This window comes from Callospermophilus lateralis, chromosome 4 (genome assembly GCF_048772815.1).
Source record: "Callospermophilus lateralis isolate mCalLat2 chromosome 4, mCalLat2.hap1, whole genome shotgun sequence".
Classification (NCBI taxonomy): domain Eukaryota; kingdom Metazoa; phylum Chordata; class Mammalia; order Rodentia; family Sciuridae; genus Callospermophilus; species Callospermophilus lateralis.
In genome coordinates, this window is record NC_135308.1 from 140,919,289 (window position 1) to 140,936,546 (window position 17,258).

General features: G+C 41.7%; 1 protein-coding gene across 4 annotated transcripts in view; it reads left to right on the top strand.

The window, feature by feature from the left end:
- Window positions 1-17,258, top strand: part of Plekhg7 (pleckstrin homology and RhoGEF domain containing G7) — a 66,983-nt gene that overhangs the window by 35,936 nt on the left and 13,789 nt on the right. For all 4 annotated transcript variants that reach the window (XM_076854936.1, XM_076854937.1, XM_076854938.1 and 1 more), the window contains 6 exons: window positions 1,636-1,731; window positions 2,509-2,610; window positions 4,445-4,558; window positions 11,183-11,357; window positions 13,500-13,615; window positions 13,968-14,061. In XM_076854936.1, the coding sequence (XP_076711051.1) occupies window positions 1,636-1,731; window positions 2,509-2,610; window positions 4,445-4,558; window positions 11,183-11,357; window positions 13,500-13,615; window positions 13,968-14,061 (697 nt within the window). The remainder of the gene's footprint in view (window positions 1-1,635; window positions 1,732-2,508; window positions 2,611-4,444; window positions 4,559-11,182; window positions 11,358-13,499; window positions 13,616-13,967; window positions 14,062-17,258) is intronic.

A 17,258-nucleotide genomic window follows, 5' to 3' on the forward strand; every position in this document is an offset into this window, starting at 1 on the left:
GACCTTGTCTCAAAATTAGAAAAAAGAAAGAAGTTAAGGACACAGATTAGTGGTAAAGCACCCCCAGATTTAATCCCCAATATTTTTTTAAAAAGGTGTATTTTCAAATGCCCCAGAGTATTTAAATATATATGTACTATGTACATCCCTTTTCACAATCAACCAATCAACAAGTTTCCCAAAGTTGCTTATGAATTGAAAATTTGTAACTCAAATGGTAAAATAAATATACTGGAGAACTCAGTATTTCTTAAAAATGGAAAAATGTTCTGTAAAGCAATGAATCTTTTTTTTAAAGCAAAAAGAATATTTCTTTTAAATTGTCCTAGTTGAGCTATTATTATGAGTTCTAGTTGTTGTTGTTTTTTTTTTTTTTTTTTTTTTTTTTTACAATTAACTGTTTTAAATGTTTGGACGCTGACAAGTTTCCAGATACCAGTATTATTAGGATTGGGGAAGTTGTAAATCAGTGGTAATGAACATGTGGCCTTCGGACCAGCTACATCCCAATCACCTGGGAACTTGTTAGATGCATATTCTCAGATTCATCACAGACCTACTAAATCAAGAACTCTGGGGGTGAAGGTCTGGTCTAAGAAGACCTCCAAGCAAGTCTCACCACACACTGGCCAGGCATGGTGGCACATGGTGGCACATGCCTGTAATCCCAGGAGCTCGGGAGGCTGAGGCAGGAGGACCACAGGTTAAAAGCCAGGCTTGTCAATTTAGTGTTTTACTTTGCTGCTTCTCCTCCATGTGTGTGCAACTTAGTGAAACCCAGTATCAAAAAAAAAAAATTTAAAAAGTTGGGGTTAAGTTCTCTTGGGTTCAATCCCTATTACCACCACCTTGACCCCCAGAAAAAAAGAACCCTCTACACTGCACTAATGAAATATTGGGAGATGGGAACTAGAGAAGGTTAGCCATCTCCTGTCCCATCTTTTCACCCTTAGAATTCTTTGTCCGCTTGAAGGTGGCCCATCCTATATATCCACAGTATTCCTAGGCCCGTTAGCTGCTCTCCCTTCAGTTTGTAGAAGAGCAGCTGATCTGTGAGGATGGTGGTTGTCCTTCCTTCCCTTTATGTCTAGTTCCCTTGTCATGTGAAAGCATCAAATCAAGTCATAATAACCCAGACTCCCTTCACGTTTTCATGAATATTTGATACCTTGATCCAACTCAAAACGTTCTACCATTTTTCAGCTTTTCACTCACTAATTTTCCATTTCTAATTCCGTGAAAGTAAAGAACACTGGAGTTTTGGCAGAGGAAAGAATAACTGAGAACACAGCAGGAGAGTTGTTTTGTTCTGGAGTCAGGGCTGTTGGCAAGAAGGTAGCCTCTGGGACTCCTTGGCCCCAGGAAGCAGCAAGCCCATTTGGACTGATCATGTTCCACAGACATGTTCTCAGGCCTCACAAGAGGAGCAACATTGCACTGAAGAGCATGTCTCCCGTGTGTTCTGTGAAGCTTAAATGTCATGATTTGTATGGAGGGTAATTCTTCAACCTTGGGAATACTGATATTTACATTGTTTTGTAAGGTTATACCCAGAAGGATTATATTTAATGTTCTTGCAAAGGGCATGCTTCAAAATTTAAAAACAAAAAGTAATATACATTTATTTTTTTGAAGATCTTTATGAATACATTAAAATATCTGCAAATTCATGAATATCTCCTGGATGTGGATCTATGGAGACTTTTTGCAAACCTGGAGGAGTTAACTCAGGTGAGCCAAAATAGGAAGTAGGGATGTGTTAAAATTCACCAGATGATCTTGAAAATTCACGCATGGTGCATCCACAGGACTTGTATTCCTTAATGGAAATTGAATATGCTTTATTCCATCTTCTATCCCCATATAATCTGATGATTAGAAGTTCAGATTTATAAGGATGGCTAAACATCCACCAACATTTTCCAAGAGATTGTAGATATTCCTTAACCCTCACTTTTTATTTTTCCACAACTATTTAAGAAAGTAGAAATATTCCTAAGATCTCCATCATCTTTATAAATGTTTATTTTTTAAGCGAAGATCCTTTTCTCACATATATTATAAGTGAATAGTATCTTTCAAAAAGGAGGGTAGAGAGATAGCAAGAAGGATTTATTTTTAAAGACTTATAATATGTATATAATATGTTATATACATAAGTCTTTAAAAATAAATATAATAAAAAACTTATAAAAATTATAATATATGTCTTTAAAAATAAATATAATAAAAAGTATAATAAAAACTTGTAATATTATATATCATAATATATAAGTCTTTAAAAATAAATCCTTCTTGCTCTCTACCCTCCTTTTATATTATATATATATATATATATATATATATAATTTAATATAATTTAAAAGGAGAGTAAAATAAATCTTTGATATTTTGCTAGGAGGTGAATTTGAAATGGGAAGCATTTGTGAGAATGATATTTGAGGTTCATCAGATTTTTATCCCTCACCCTCTGTGTGTGCCTGCTCTTTTCTTTCTCTCTGGCCCTAGACAAGCCTTGGTTTTGTGAACAGTCTTTTCAGCATCATCAAGGTCTACATAGAAGCTTCTCAGACTTCACCGTTGACGGATTTCCTTTCTGTGCTTGCAAAGGTAAGATCCTTCGGAGAGAGCTCAGCTTCCTGCAATGAATTCACCCACCTTCCAGGATGGTTGTTCATAGCTACTTGATTTTCTTGGTTTCTGGGAAATGTTTCCCACTAACCTCCCACAAAGGAACCATCCCTTTCTCTACCAATCAACATTTTCAAAAATAACTTGCAAATTTTGTTTTCCCAGTGTCACCTCTCCTCCCCTCCGGGTTTTATTGACACAAAGATCTGCATGCATGGAAAAGCCATTTCCAAGTCTGTTTTTTAAATGACTTCAATTTAAAGCAATATTCATGGCAATAGTTTAGTGTTCACTAATTACATGGTTGAATTGTTCTTGTAACAAAAGTGCCAGTCTCTCAGAAAGGAACAAAATAAACTTTCAAATCCATCAGTACCCTTGATAATATTTCTGCATGTGAAATGAGGAGAAAAGAAAAATTGGTAGCCCTGATTTGATAAGTGCTACTTATTTCTTGACCTCACCCCCCACCTATTTTTTTTACTTTGACCTTTTTCACCCAATTCCTATCTAATGACATTTAGCAAGATTTGAATTCTTATGCTCCATATAAAAAGTCATAGACTGAGATTTATTGAGCACTTAGTAAGTGCTATGTATGAGGATGATATTCTGTACACAATATGCAAAATTAGACAAGCTCCATGCCTTGAAGAATTTGCAGTCCAAAGGAAGAGAAATTAATCCAATAATGAGATTAATGATTATATAATCAAATTCAGAGGAATGCTACAGGAAAAAAAAAATAGCTATTATAAGCATCCAACAAAGGAAACCTTCTACGTTGGGGTAGAAGGTGCGGTAGTTACTGGAAGAAAGTACTTCCCGGAAAATAATCCTGAAGGTGAGATATGAAGAAAGGGGAGTTTTCACAAGGTAAAAATAAGCAGGAAGTTAGAAATGAAGTAGGCAGATCCTTTAGTCAACTTTGAAACCAGATTTAAACTTCAAAAGCTATAAAAAATAAGAAAGAGAATGTAAAGTTTGGGGAATTAGTTAAAATCTCAGGCTCTCTCAATTCCTTAAAAGTCAAAGATTTTCTAAATTTAATTCTTAGTAAACAGTCTGGAGAAATACCAGCTTCTCATAAAAAAAACAGTGTGCTAAAGAATGAGATATTAATAGACTCTTTATTAAATGTCTCTAACACACTTTCAAATACAGAACTTGAGAGAGATGTTCCAGGTTACTATAGTTTTAGAAACCAGGAGAATTAAACGAATGGGCATTTTTAAAGAACATTTGATGAAAAGGTGAATGTTGTTGCCTTGATTACTCACCACCTACTCAAGCTTACCCTCAACCTTCACGGGCACTGAAATCAAAGACAGTATTTGTCACTGGTACCATGCAGGTTGTGTTGGCCTCAACAAAGCCTGAGTGGAAGTCAAAGGGTAAATGAAATCAAGAAGTCCTGACTCGAATTTTCTTTAAACAAGGGGGTGGGAGAGTGACTATTTATTGAAGTATTAATTTTATTATGGGAATATCATATTTTTTTGAAAAAAAATTTTAGTTGTATTTTGGACACAATACCTTTATTTTATTTATTTATTTTTATGTAGTGCTGAGGATCAAACCCAGCACCTTGTATGTGCTAGGCGAGTGCTCTACCACTGAGCCCCAGCCCCAACCCAGGAGAACCCTATTTTTTAAAGGAATGTTTCTTGTGGAGATTCCCTGATTCACACAGTCACAGCTCCTGCAGGATCATGGAGTCTCCTCTGCTCTTCCCTATTCTAGTGAAGGGAGGGAGGAAGTCCGCCAGGCTCTGTGCTCTCCCTAACCGCCCTTGGTTCTCCTCCTCTTGCAGTATTTCCGAGGGAGCCTCTGTCAGAGCCACCAGACCTACTGCCTGAATTACTCTGCTGCTGTATTTTATCTTGAGAGCCTGAGGCAGAGAGATGACTTCAGCACTTATTTGAAAGTAAAGTACCAGTTTATCTTCTTCTTCTTCGATATTTTCCCTAACACTCTTAGGGTGTCAAAGATACTGGGAATTCTGATACCCAAATTTAATGGGAGAGAAGAGAACTAAACAAGCTACCACACATTATAACTGGAATCCTACTTCCCTCGTAGATACACCCTCCACTTCACACTGAGGAACTTTAAACTGTACACATCTGGAAGCATGACACCATCTGAGGCACCTTTTCAAATTTTGACTGGCACTTGAAATGTTTTATTTGTGCATTGGTAGAAATTGGTAAGAAGATAACCAGAATAAGAATGTAAGCTCTGTTGGTGACTAAAAGTTTGACCCTTATAGGATTTGGTGCCAGAAAAGCCCTATAGCACAAAAAGTAGAAGTACCATTTACATTGTGTTCTACATGTACACACCACCCCCCAGCCCCAGAGTAGCTCACAGAGCACAATCTAAGTGTTGCTTCTGGAATTGTGCAATATGGTATCTCTGGGTCCCAAAAACATTACAAGAAAGACTTCCTTTGCGTGGGGGGGGGGGGGGTCCTTTAGGTCTTTAGCATTTGCTAATAAGTAAACCAGGAACCAGTTTTTCTGGACCTCTCCCCAATCCTTTGACCCTTCCTTTGTTATTTCTCTAACCTGAATTGTACCTGTTCAGTGGTGATTCAGAGAAAATGGTCCAAGCCCTTCCAGAAAACCCTCTTCCCCTGCAGCTGTAAGAGGCTGGCAGAAAAGACAGCCGCGGTCCCCAGTGACTCAGCTCTGAATCCGTGGGCCTTTGCCATGGCTTCAGCGTGCCAGGAAGCCTGGGTGTGGCAGGGATAAGAAAAGGGAAATGATCTTGGCAAAGAGAGTTGCGCTTATTTTTGTTGCTTCAGCGTTTCAGTGTTGTCTTTGTTACTCAAACTGAAAACTGAAAGCTTGTTTGATTTCCAAATATGTAGAATAATCATGCTGCACATGTTTCCCCTGGAAGCAACTGGAGAGAATTGGGTCATTTCTCTTCCTTCCAAGCTGGAGGGAGAGGTTAATGTAGCAAGATCCATCCAGCTACCATTTTCAAATAACGATGGAAAAGTCCCACATGAATTGTGATAGAGAAGGATGGTTTATATTAGTCTGTGGAACACATACAGCATCCAGAGATATGAGGGAAGGGGGCAAAGAAAATCCTGCTCTTAGGATAACATGTGAAACTTTTATAATGAAGAATGCTTTACGAGGGACTTTTCTAGTTCTTAGCACAAACCTATGATGTTGATGACATTGTTCTCATGACTCCCTGAGGCTCAGAGAGGTTCCACACCATTTTCAGCTCACAGAGCCAATAGGTAGCAAATGAAGAACCATATAAAGGTCTTTAGGCAAATAAAGATACATAGAACCTGACTTAAACATTATACAATGGATGCATGCAGCACAACATCTCATGGAAATCCATAAGTATGTATAATTCTTTAAAATTTCTACATATCAGCTAAAATAAATTCAATTTAATTTCTAAAAAAAATCAACGCTGTTTACACTAGCACTGTTTCCAACTCCTCTGGGCTCTTTTCCATCTCCAGGGAAGGGTTAGCCTCATGAAATAAAGGTGTGGGGCCTGGGAGAGACTCTGAAGGAACTGGAGGGGAATCTGCCTTCCACAGCCTCATAGTACAGAACAAGCATCCTTCACACACAAAGAGTGGCCAGCGTTGAGTCCTTGCACCGTGCTCTGTACTAGACATCTGAACCCCTTTGTCTCAACAATAACTCAGTGGAATTTGATATTATTCCCATTTTTAGGAGCTTAAGCAGATCAGGCAAGTTGCTATAAGACACGCTGTTCTGGGCCACAGAGAGGACTCACAATCAGACCTATCTGAAGCTGACCTTCATCTTCTCACTATTCCCTGATATAAACACCTTCCTTAGAGAATTTAAATTTATGTTGCATGATAGCCTAAAATTGGACTATGTGAATGCACTGGGAGCTATATACCCTCTGTCCTACACGAGGCTGGGCTTTATGAATGTTACATACATTACATACATTATCCTGGTGCTCATCGATGGGAGTAGAATTCTTCCCACTATTTTGGAACCAGTTAGTAGGATGCAGCAGAATGGAGTGGGACTCTGGGCCAGGTCTGTTAGTGTAGCTCAATTAACAATAGTTAAGAATAACAATCGCTAACAACAGCTAAGAACTCTAGAACTCAGGGGATCTGGAACTCTAGAACTTCAGGATGTTCCAGGCATGGTTCGATGTTTTTTTTTGTGTGGATCAGCTCATTAAAATCTCTCACCAACCCCATGAAGTGCTTACTGTCATTATCTACATTGGGCAGATGCTTTTTGAAGAGAATACGTAAACGTCCCGAGGTTCTAAGGATATTGACTGTCCCAGCCCAATGCTGCATCCCTGCTTTAGTCAGCTTCCTCACTGCTGTGACTAAAGGACTGACTAGAACAATCATAGAGGAGGAAAGATTTATATGAGGGCTCACAGTTTCAGAGGTCTCAATCCATAGACAGCAGGCTCCATTCCTTGGGTCTGTGAATGCACTGGGAGGAGAGGCAGAACATCATGGCAGAAGAGTGTGGCCAAGGGAAGAGGCTCACATGATGATCAGTGAGCACAGAGAGACTCCACTCTCCAGATACAAATATATACCCCAGAGCCATGCCCCCAGTGAACCACTTCCTCCAACCACACCCCACCTGCCTCCAGCTAACACCTAGTTAATCCTATCAGGAATTAATTCATTGATTAGGTTAAGGTTAGAACCCAATCATTTCTCCTCTGAACCTTCTTGCATTGTCTCACATGTGAGCTTCTGGGGACACCACATCTAAATCATAACAGTCCCACCGAGACAGATTTATTTATTTGTGCCCCTTTAACTCCTTCCATTTGTCCTCTAAACACATCGCGTATGTATTATTTTATAAAAAGTATCTTCCATTGATCTAGATCCATTAATGAAAAAGCCTTTTATGTCCAATATCTCTACGTTCTTTGATTTCCCTAATGGACATGAAAAAAAAATAAAGCCCAAATAGAGAGATGAAAGAAAAACTTAGAGCTTTCCTTTTCTCATTTTCAACCAACATTTTTTTTTTCTCTCTTCTGAGGCTTTCCAAAACACTAAAGCCTTCTGATATCTCTTCTGGGTCTTTCTCTGAGTTACTTATCTCTAATGCCTCTTGCCCAGTTGATACCTCGTGGAGGTTGGTGATTTCCTGTTCCCCTGACTACCATGAGTGTGGGGGATCAGTGCTGCTCCTCAGAGCGTGGCAGTTTGGGGCAGTGGCCCAGGGCTGTGTGTTTTGAGGGAATCCCTAACTGCTGCTGAGAAGTCAGCTACTGAAACTCTCCAGCCACCCAAGAGGAGGTATGGCCAGCATGCTGCTGCCACTCAGCCTGCAAGTCAGACACTGAAGCCAAGCCCTCCTCCCTTGCTCTTCTTCCCCAAGTTGCCACTCTAGCCTTTCCCTGCCTGCAGACCCTGCTTCCTCCTCCACCCCTCCTACCCTAGGAGAACCACAGCCATTGGGAGCCGGATGCGGACTCAGAGATCATTTAGTAAACCCTCCACCATGTCACAGAAGAGGGAAGTGACCTCCAGAGAAGGGCAGGTGGTCCTTGTATCCTGGGTCCTGTGGGTCCAGACACCCAGCGCCCAGGCTCATTCTCACGAGTCACGGTGTGTGCAGGGGTGTGAAGAGTGTCCTCTACGGGTTCCTGGGAGGAAGCTCTGAATCTTTTCAAAGCAACACCTGATAAAGCAGCCAGTGGGGCCGGTGAGACACCCAAGGACAAGATCAAGCTATGGAGCTGCAAACTGCTAAGCAGAAGGCGAGCAGATGAAAGGGAGGATTTGGAGGGGGAAGAGACAGCGCACACTTTGCAACAAAGAAGATGGAAAAAGAAAATGATATAGGGGGTATGGGGTGGGGTGGGGATGTGTGCTCTGTATTCAACCCCTTTCTACAACCCAGAACCTCCAGTGAAATGAAACACATACTCACAAGACGGTTGGCATGAGGGGACTTCACGGTGAAAACTGACATAAGAAATCAACCAAGGGTGCCATGGCTTGAATGTCCCCACCATAACTCATTGGGAGCTGGATAAGGACTCAGAGAGGTTAAGAGATGGGAACCAGTGAAGCCTTTAAGAAGTGCTGGGTCATGAGTGCTCTGTCCTCATGAATGGATTAATTCATTTATGGATTAATGGAGTAGTAGGTTATCCAAGAAGTGGCTTTGTTATAAAAGCCAGCTCTCTGACTTTTTGGTTCTCTTGCCCTATGGTACCTTGAACTGCCCTGAAACTCTGCAGGAAGTCCCCAGCCGCAAGAAAGTCCTCACCAGATATGACCTTCTGATCTTGGGCTTCCCAACATCCAGAACTGTAAGGAATGAAATTTTTCTTTATAAATTACCCAATCTATCACAGCCACAGAAAATGGACCAAGGCGGAGGGGCTGTGATTGACCCATGCTGTTCAGAGAAGAAATGGTGCGTGTAGAAACAGGAGCCAGATAAAGCCATTACAATCTTAACGTTCATAAGTTTGTTTTTATTCAGGGAGGGCGTTGGATTGGTGGGAGTTTGAGCCAATTGGACCTGAACCTCTGAAATGCAATAACTAAATTTGGGTATAGAGACATCTCTGGGGAAGCCGGAGGAGTTTCCCACAGTGCACCTGGCCCACCTGAGGACCACCTTGAAGAGTCAGAAGGCAAAGGAGTTCACCTGGGCAGGAACTGAGAATAAAGGTGAAAATGAGGGAAAGTCTAGAGCAGGAAAATACTGATGTGAGGGCAGGATCCCTGCCATAGCTGATCTGGACGGCTGTGCAACAGCACCAGAGACTGAGAGCTCAAAACAATAGAAATTTACTTCTCACAGCCCTGGAGTCTGGGAATCTGAGGTCAGGGTGCCAGCCCAGTCAGGTTCTGAGTTGTAGACCACTGCTTTCTCATTGAATTCTTCCATGGTTGGGAAGAGAGAGAGTTCTCTGAGGTCTCTTTTATATACAAGGGCACTGATATCCCATTTGTAAAGGGTCCCCCTGGTGACCTCATCACCTCCCAAGGGCCCCACCTCATGATTTCATCCCACTGCGATTTCAGCATAGGAAATTTTGAAGGGACACAAATATTCTGCCCATATTAATAATCTCTTTGTATTTGAACTCAGGATCAACTGAGCCTGAGCGGGTGGGTAAGTGAAAAGGAAGAGAATACACCTTCAACAATATTCCTCAACGTACCTCTCTGCATAGATGCCAGCAACCTACCTCCACGCAGCATGTCACCTTCAAAAAATCCAGGGCTCTTATATTCAAGGAAGTGTCACACTCAAAGAAACAGCTATCAGCCGGTGTGGTGGCGCACACCTCTGATCTCAGCATCTGGGGAGGCTGAGGCAACAGGATGGCAAGTTCAAAGCCAGCCTCAGCAACACCAAGAGGTCCTAAGCAATTCAGTGAGATCCTATCTGTAAACAAAATATCAAAAAGGGCTGGGATGTCGCTCCTTGGTTAAGCACCCCTGGATTCAATTCCCCGATACCAAAAAATAAAAAGAAAGGAAGAAAAAGAAGCAGCTAACAGACAAAACTAATGCAAAAGCTACAGTCACCTTTACTTGTGTTTCTCAAAGATCACTTGTAGAACTCCGGGTATAGCTCATCACAATACATCTTCCTTTTCCCGTCTCCGGCTGTGCTTGCATACTCTGGAACTGCCTCTTTCCCCAAACCCCAACTCCAGACACTCCCGATTACAACTGTGGGTGCGTCCTTCACTCTCTCCTCCTTCTGGTTTGCTCGGAATCCTGTGGCTCAACTTAGCCTCTTGGATTTCAATTTTCATTTTGATCATTGCCCTGATCCTTCCCAGCAAGGAAGAGTCAAGGAACTGACCCAACAAGCAAAGCTCCTTCCATTCCCCTTTTCTGTCTCTTCAGTCTTGATTCTCAGTGCTCCTATCATGCATCACAACAAGAACGGGAACCAAACTGGTGAAACCAGGACTCTCCTCAAGGGCCAGAGAGTAGGGGAAGCCAATGGACAAAATCAAACTCTCCATGAGACGTGTCAGCAAGACTGGAGCTCATGTCTTAGTTCATCTTATCTCCACCACGCAGGGTGTTTTGAGGGGTGTGCGTGGGGAAAGGGGGTGTTTAGTGAGTATTAAACTTTTTTTGTGCATCTAAGTCTTGATTCAGTTCCCCGTTTAGGAGAACTGAGCAGTGGGATAGGGCTGGGTCTGCTGACCTCTGCCCTGGTCACCGTTTTAGGAAGGCAAAACAGATGAAGGAGCCTTGTCTTTCTTTAACTGACAAGTAACACTGTTAGTCAGTAAGGTGCAATAATTCTCTTGATCACTCCTAAGAACTCAGGGTCAGGCCCTGAATCTGTCACCGGTACATGGATGCTTGCTACAGACAGTTTAGAATGAATGGAGTTTTCAAAATTAAAGTCGAGTCCATGGCTTGTAAGTTTTCCCCGCCACCTGGCAGCGGCATTCCTTTCAGATCTCTGAGAATTTCTTGGGTCCAGGCTTCTCAGTGCCGTGAAGGGGGCAGGTGGTATTCTGATGCCTTTGCTTTTGCCTTCCCCAGTGGTGTGAGCAAAACGAACAGTGCAGACGGCTGCACCTGCCTGAGCTGCTAGTGGCCCCGCTGCACAGGCTTACTCGATACCCCTTGTTGCTGAAGAATATCTGGAAACGGAGCTCAGACTCCACTGAGAAGATCATGATCTACTCCATCAAGGAGAAGGTGGAAAAGTCAATCCGTAAGTCCTTGAGATATGTGAGCTCAATAGAAGAGTCGGGGGGCCCCAGGGCTCCTGGAAACCATCTGGGCTTCATCCCGGAAGGCAATTCCATTGACTTGAGGTCACAACTCTGGGAAATGGGATCCACATCTGAGGGTATTATGAATCACACACACACAAAACAATGGGTCTGGTCACATCCTGGTGAACTGATGAGAATCCAACACCAAGTCAACCCAGGACGTGGCTCTGTCTCCAAGGATTTCAGAAGCAAGATCAGGCAGAAAGGGCTCTACTTCCCAGATAACTGAAGGCACTTTATTTTTTTTTTTTTAAGAGAGAGAGAATTTTTTAATATTTATTTTTTAGTTTTCGGCGGACACAACATCTTTGTTTGTATGTGGTGCTGAGAATTGAACCCGGGCCGCACACATGCCAGGCAAGCGTGCTACTGCTTGAGCCACATCCCCAGCCCAAAGGCACTTAATTTTATCATGCATGCTGAACCCACACAAAAAGCAAATAGCAGTCGGTCCCATGGAAAACTATCCAGAGGATAAATCATACTCATTGTGTTTTAAAAATCACTGAAGTCCAGGGCCATTGCAAAAAAAAATAATACCAACTACAAGAAGAACAGAAATCTGGATATAGGAATTGAACACTCCCTGGGATGATTTAAGTGTACCTATGTATCTCTGTATAATTAAAATTCAAATAAAGTCCATGATACATGCCCATAGTGCGAGATTTCCTGGTGGGCATCAAAAGGGAACACTTCCAATTGATAATTAACAGCTGTACAAAAATAACATATTTGTGTTCCTTTGCCAATTCAAAAACAAAATAAATAGCAATGCAGTGGGATTGTTCTTTCCACTTTTCCAATTTTTTTTCTGAAAAATTCCAAAATAACCTAAGGAATTGGAATTAAGTTTAATCAAATAACAAAGCAACAAATTCAATTAAAGATCAATTCTTTTTAAAAGCTTTTAAAGTAATTGAGGATCATTTGGATGGGAAGATAAAAGCAAATCCACTGGAGATATCTCAATAAGAGATGGCTTCTTACTATGGAAAGAAGGGTGTCCTTTAAGTTTAAGTCCTCCTTAAGTGTGACAAATTCTCCAGGGTTCTACAAACCTTGTGATTGTGATTCTATGGGTCTCTCACTTGCCCCCATGTTTTCAAACGTTCTTTCAAAACCTCAATAGTTTATAGAAGCACAATTTACAATAGCTAAGCTAGGAAACCAGCCTAGATATCCATCAACAGATGAATGGATAAAGAAATCGCAGTTTATATACACAATGGAATATTACTCAGCCATAAACAAAAATGAATTCATGACATTTGCCATTAAATGGATTGCTCTGGAGAATATAAGTGAAGTAAGCCGATCCCAAAAAGCCAGAGTTTGAATGTTTTCGCTGATATGTGGAAGCTAAACACAATAAAGGGGAGGAAGGGGAAGAAGAGAAGTTCAGTAGATTAGACAAAGGGGAACAAAATAAAGGGAGGAGGGATAGGAAGAGGACAGAAAGTAGAATAAATCTAAGAATTTTCTTATGTACACCTATGAAAATACCCGAGTAAACCTCACCATCATGTCCACCCACGAGAATGGGTTCCTAATTAGAATAAGATGTACCCTGGACTTGTATAATTTTATCAAAATGGATTCTACTATCATGTATAACTAAGAAGAACCAATAAAATAAATTTTTTAAAGTCCTCAATAGCAACAACATATTGTTGGAAAATTAATAAAAATCTTCAAAGAGCAAATCAAGTTCTTACCAGAAAATATCATCCCTGTCTTGAAGTAAATGTACGCTTTATGATCAGGACAAAAAGATATATTTGTCTTTGCTGGTCTAGTATTTTTTTTTCTTCCTCTACTTACAGGCTATGTATGGTGTGGCATGTAAGAAAGACCACCAAGATTTTATTAGTATTATCTTTCTCTGCAAAAGGCTGGTTTTAAATTAGTGATTTTTTTTCAGACATTTAAACAGCAAGGATTATATTAAGCACACCTAAATTTTGATTTGCTCCAGGGCCAGTCGGTATCTCTGATTACTGTGAGTATTGGTTAAAACTGATGCTGTGGTGTGTGTCACGCCTTCAAAAACACATTGGATGTGTCTTGTCTTTCAGGAGATCTTGAAGGAAAAGTGAAGTGGCTTGACAATTTCCAAAAGTTCAGACATCTACAGGAGATTATAATATGGCCTCCACTTTGGGATAGAGATAAAAGGTTTTTCATTCCAGAGGTACAAAAAAAGGATCACTAAGGACTTGCATCCCTTTCTGGAAGTAGGACATTCAGGTGGAAATACAATAGTCTTAGAAAGTCCCCCACTGTCCACTTGAAGGATAAATCTAGTTTTATTGGCAAGAGGTAAAGCTCTTCCCCATGGGCCATTGTACATGGGGAGGCTCATGCTCTTGTGCCATTCTTGGGGGGGTCACTCAGAGAGATTTTCCCACCCTTCCCATCCCGGAGTCTGTCTACTAGCATTTCTAAACATCTTGACTTTTCTAGATGGAGTTGATTGCCCCGGGCCCATGTTCTTTTTCAATCACTAACAACATCTCTTTCATTTTTCTCCCTTGTTTTGCAAGTGTTTGAAACACATTTTTAAGGACCACACAGCAGAACACATCTTGTCTCCAACCAACAGACACCTTCTCTATGAAGGAAAATTAACTCTTGCAGGTAAATAACTGGTTTAAATATCCACTATCTTTGCTGCTTTATAATTTGCTCCATTGCTGTTGGTTGAAGGATGGGGAGAATTGTGTTTACCTGTGTTCAGGGTAGCAGTGGATCCGAACCAGAGAGCAACCAGCTTGAATGAACACTGCACAATGGAACTCACTCTCTGTAAGATGGGGTAATTTTATCTATTTCATAATATTGCTGTGAAAACAAAAAAAAAAAAATAGGTATACATGCACACAAGTTCAAGGTCTGGCATAGAGTAGTTCTCAGTCAACGTCAGCAGTCAATGTCATCACATCATCACTTCACTCCCGGCCCCGGTGAGCTGGGCACTCAAGCTACCAAGTATTCACTGAGAACAGATAGGACACACGTCCTGCCAGGTAGGTACCACTGCAAGATAGGGAATAACGCTCTGTATATCCTTTCCCTCTATCTTACTTTCCAGAGCTGAAATGTAAGTTCAGAAGAGAGTCTATAGGCTGAAGGGCCTAGGAAAACTTCATGGGACTGGAGGTGAGCTTTGAGGAATGGGACAAGAGGGAAGACATCCAGAATGAAGAGAGGAGAGCGGAAGAGACTGGGAGGCAGAAGCCTCTTGAGAGGATGGGCTCCTGGCAGGATCCTAGGCCTGTGAGCCCCGGCTATGCCTGGCCCACTCCCAGCTCAGAATTTTCTGCCTATTTAATCTTGGGCCGGTCACAGGATCTTTCCTGTTTCAGTGTCCCCTCTTTGTCATGATGAGTAAATAAGCCAATAGCTGTAGAACCGTTTGAAATAATTATGGACCCAAAGTCCACACTCAATAAATAGTAAGACGGTCAGAAAGGGCTGCCTGACTGAAGTGGGATCTGCAATCATTCATTTAGTTACTTCTGCATAAAATATCGCTTGGGCACCCACTGTGCTAGTTGCCCATTAACATTGGCATGAGATCCTGGGAGGAGATTCTGGGGATAATTTCTAGTCAGTATCCCCGCTGAGGTCAGAGAGGGAGGATGGGTGTGTCCAGCAGTTTATATCAAAGTGCTTTTCAGGCATTGCCTTCTTCTGAGGTATACAGAGAAGATGATCAGTCCCATGCTTCAGGTGAGGAATCTGAGCCAGGGAGGTTACATATCATGCTCAAGGTCACCCAGCAGGTAAACAGCAGGGCCTGGTAGGTTTCCAGAATCACAGCAGCTGCCTGGAAGATAGAGGGAGCCAGCTAGGAAACACAAGCAAGGAGAAGTCCTTGCATTCCTCTATGTGTGTGTCTGTGTGGTTGTGTGTGAGCACACGTGTGTGTGTGTGCATGCACACACACACGCAGGGAATTGAACCCAGGACCTCACACACGCTCATATGCTAAGCATGCACTCTCTTGTGAGCTGAACCCCTAGCCCTAGTCATTGAGTTCTTGGTATGTGATAAGCCTTAAAGGGTGCTGAAGAAAGAGTTTTCTAGAAGCAATGCACAAAATGGCCCAGGGATCCCAAAGCAGGAAGAGGGGGCAGGAAGTTCAGTGGAGAAGCAAGGGAAATGGGAAGCCCCTAAGGCAGTGGAACTCAACCATCCTTAGCCAATAATTCAACACCCCTCACTTTTGTGTAGAAAGACAACAGTTTCAACTTTAATGTTACTGATCATTTCAACGTAATTATATATTATGGCAAGGCTAAATCAAAATAATGAAGCAAGAAATTTATTGTTTCCTGCTCCAAAAACATAGGCCTCTCCCTCCAAAACTGGCCTCCACCTAAAGTTATCAGAGATTTTGTTTCCCGTTCCCTCTACCTGCCAATCTCCCAGTGTGGGAGGCACTGGCTTATGTAGGAAATGAGCATTGATAGCAAAGGATAAACGCAAGAGGCACTTCAGAGGCAGAACAGAAAGACCTTCTGATTGATACCGTGGATGAAGAGCAAATAGGCCACAGATGCCTTCAAGTGTTATAGTCTGTACTGATGGAGGGAGTGGTCAGGGAGTCGATGTAAGGTTCAGGTGCGGGCATGATGGGAAGTCAAAGGCAAGCTGACCGAACATCTCCTGTCATGTACTGTCATGGAAGCACAGGTGGAGATTCACCTAAGACTTGGCCAGTACTTTACACATAGACCCACCTTTTCTAGAAAATTCTCCTTATAGAATCACCTGTGGTAGAATGGGGATGAGCTACATTGTTTGATGGTAGGATCTGGGTTAGGAAAATTCCAGCAGAGAGGAGACCCCCCTAGAGTATATCAGGGAATCAAGTTTCAAGTCAGTGGAACTCTGCCTTAGAGTTGAACAGGGATTTGATGGGGCAGGGATAATAGCACTAGAAGAAATTGGACATTGTTTTTGGATGGGAAAAGTACTGAGCCAAGAATCAGCGGAGGTTCTGGGGAAGTAGGTCAGTGGTAGAGCTCAAGTTTGCCATGCACAAGGCCCTGTGCTCAATCCTAGCAGTGATTTAAAAAGAGAGAAAGAAAAAAATCAGGGGATCCAGCACCAACCATGGCTCTGGGAAAACTGATTAAATTTCCTTAACCTCCTCTCTAAATGTTAATAATGATGATGACGATGACAATGATGGTAATGAAACCTGACGCATAGGTTGTGTTTCCAAATTTCTTCCAGTCTTCAAAACTGTACTATGATGATCAAATAAGTATGTTCCTTTTTTATTGCCGGAAAGTACTCTTTTTCATAACTTTCGGAGCCTAACCATAATTGCCATTGGCATTCAGGCTGTGTGCTTCCTTCCCAAATGTATTGCTCCCTTCTGACTGGCAGCTCTAAATAAAACAGTCAGTGAGGGGTAGACTCTGTCTGCCCCACAGCTGTAACACCCGAAGTGCAGGTGCTGTTCACACTGCTGCAGAACAGAAGTAAGGCGGTAGTACTGCTCTGTGCTCTACCACAGTTCAGAATCTATGAAGACAATAAAGACCAGGTTGACACACCATTGTAAAAATGTGTAAGTCTCAGATGAGGTTGCATAGCAATTATATCATTCTAATTCCAACTCACTGTGTTCATTACCCAAGAGAAATGACTCTCGGTGAAAGTTATCACTGGGCTTCAATAGCCTTAAACTACTGGAATAATACATGTGAACTGATTTGGGACTTACTATCTTCCTCCTCAGTCCTTCACTTTCAGAAATGATCATATTTTTCTCCCTAGCAATAATCATTTTTAGATACATCTATCTTATTTTAGACCTT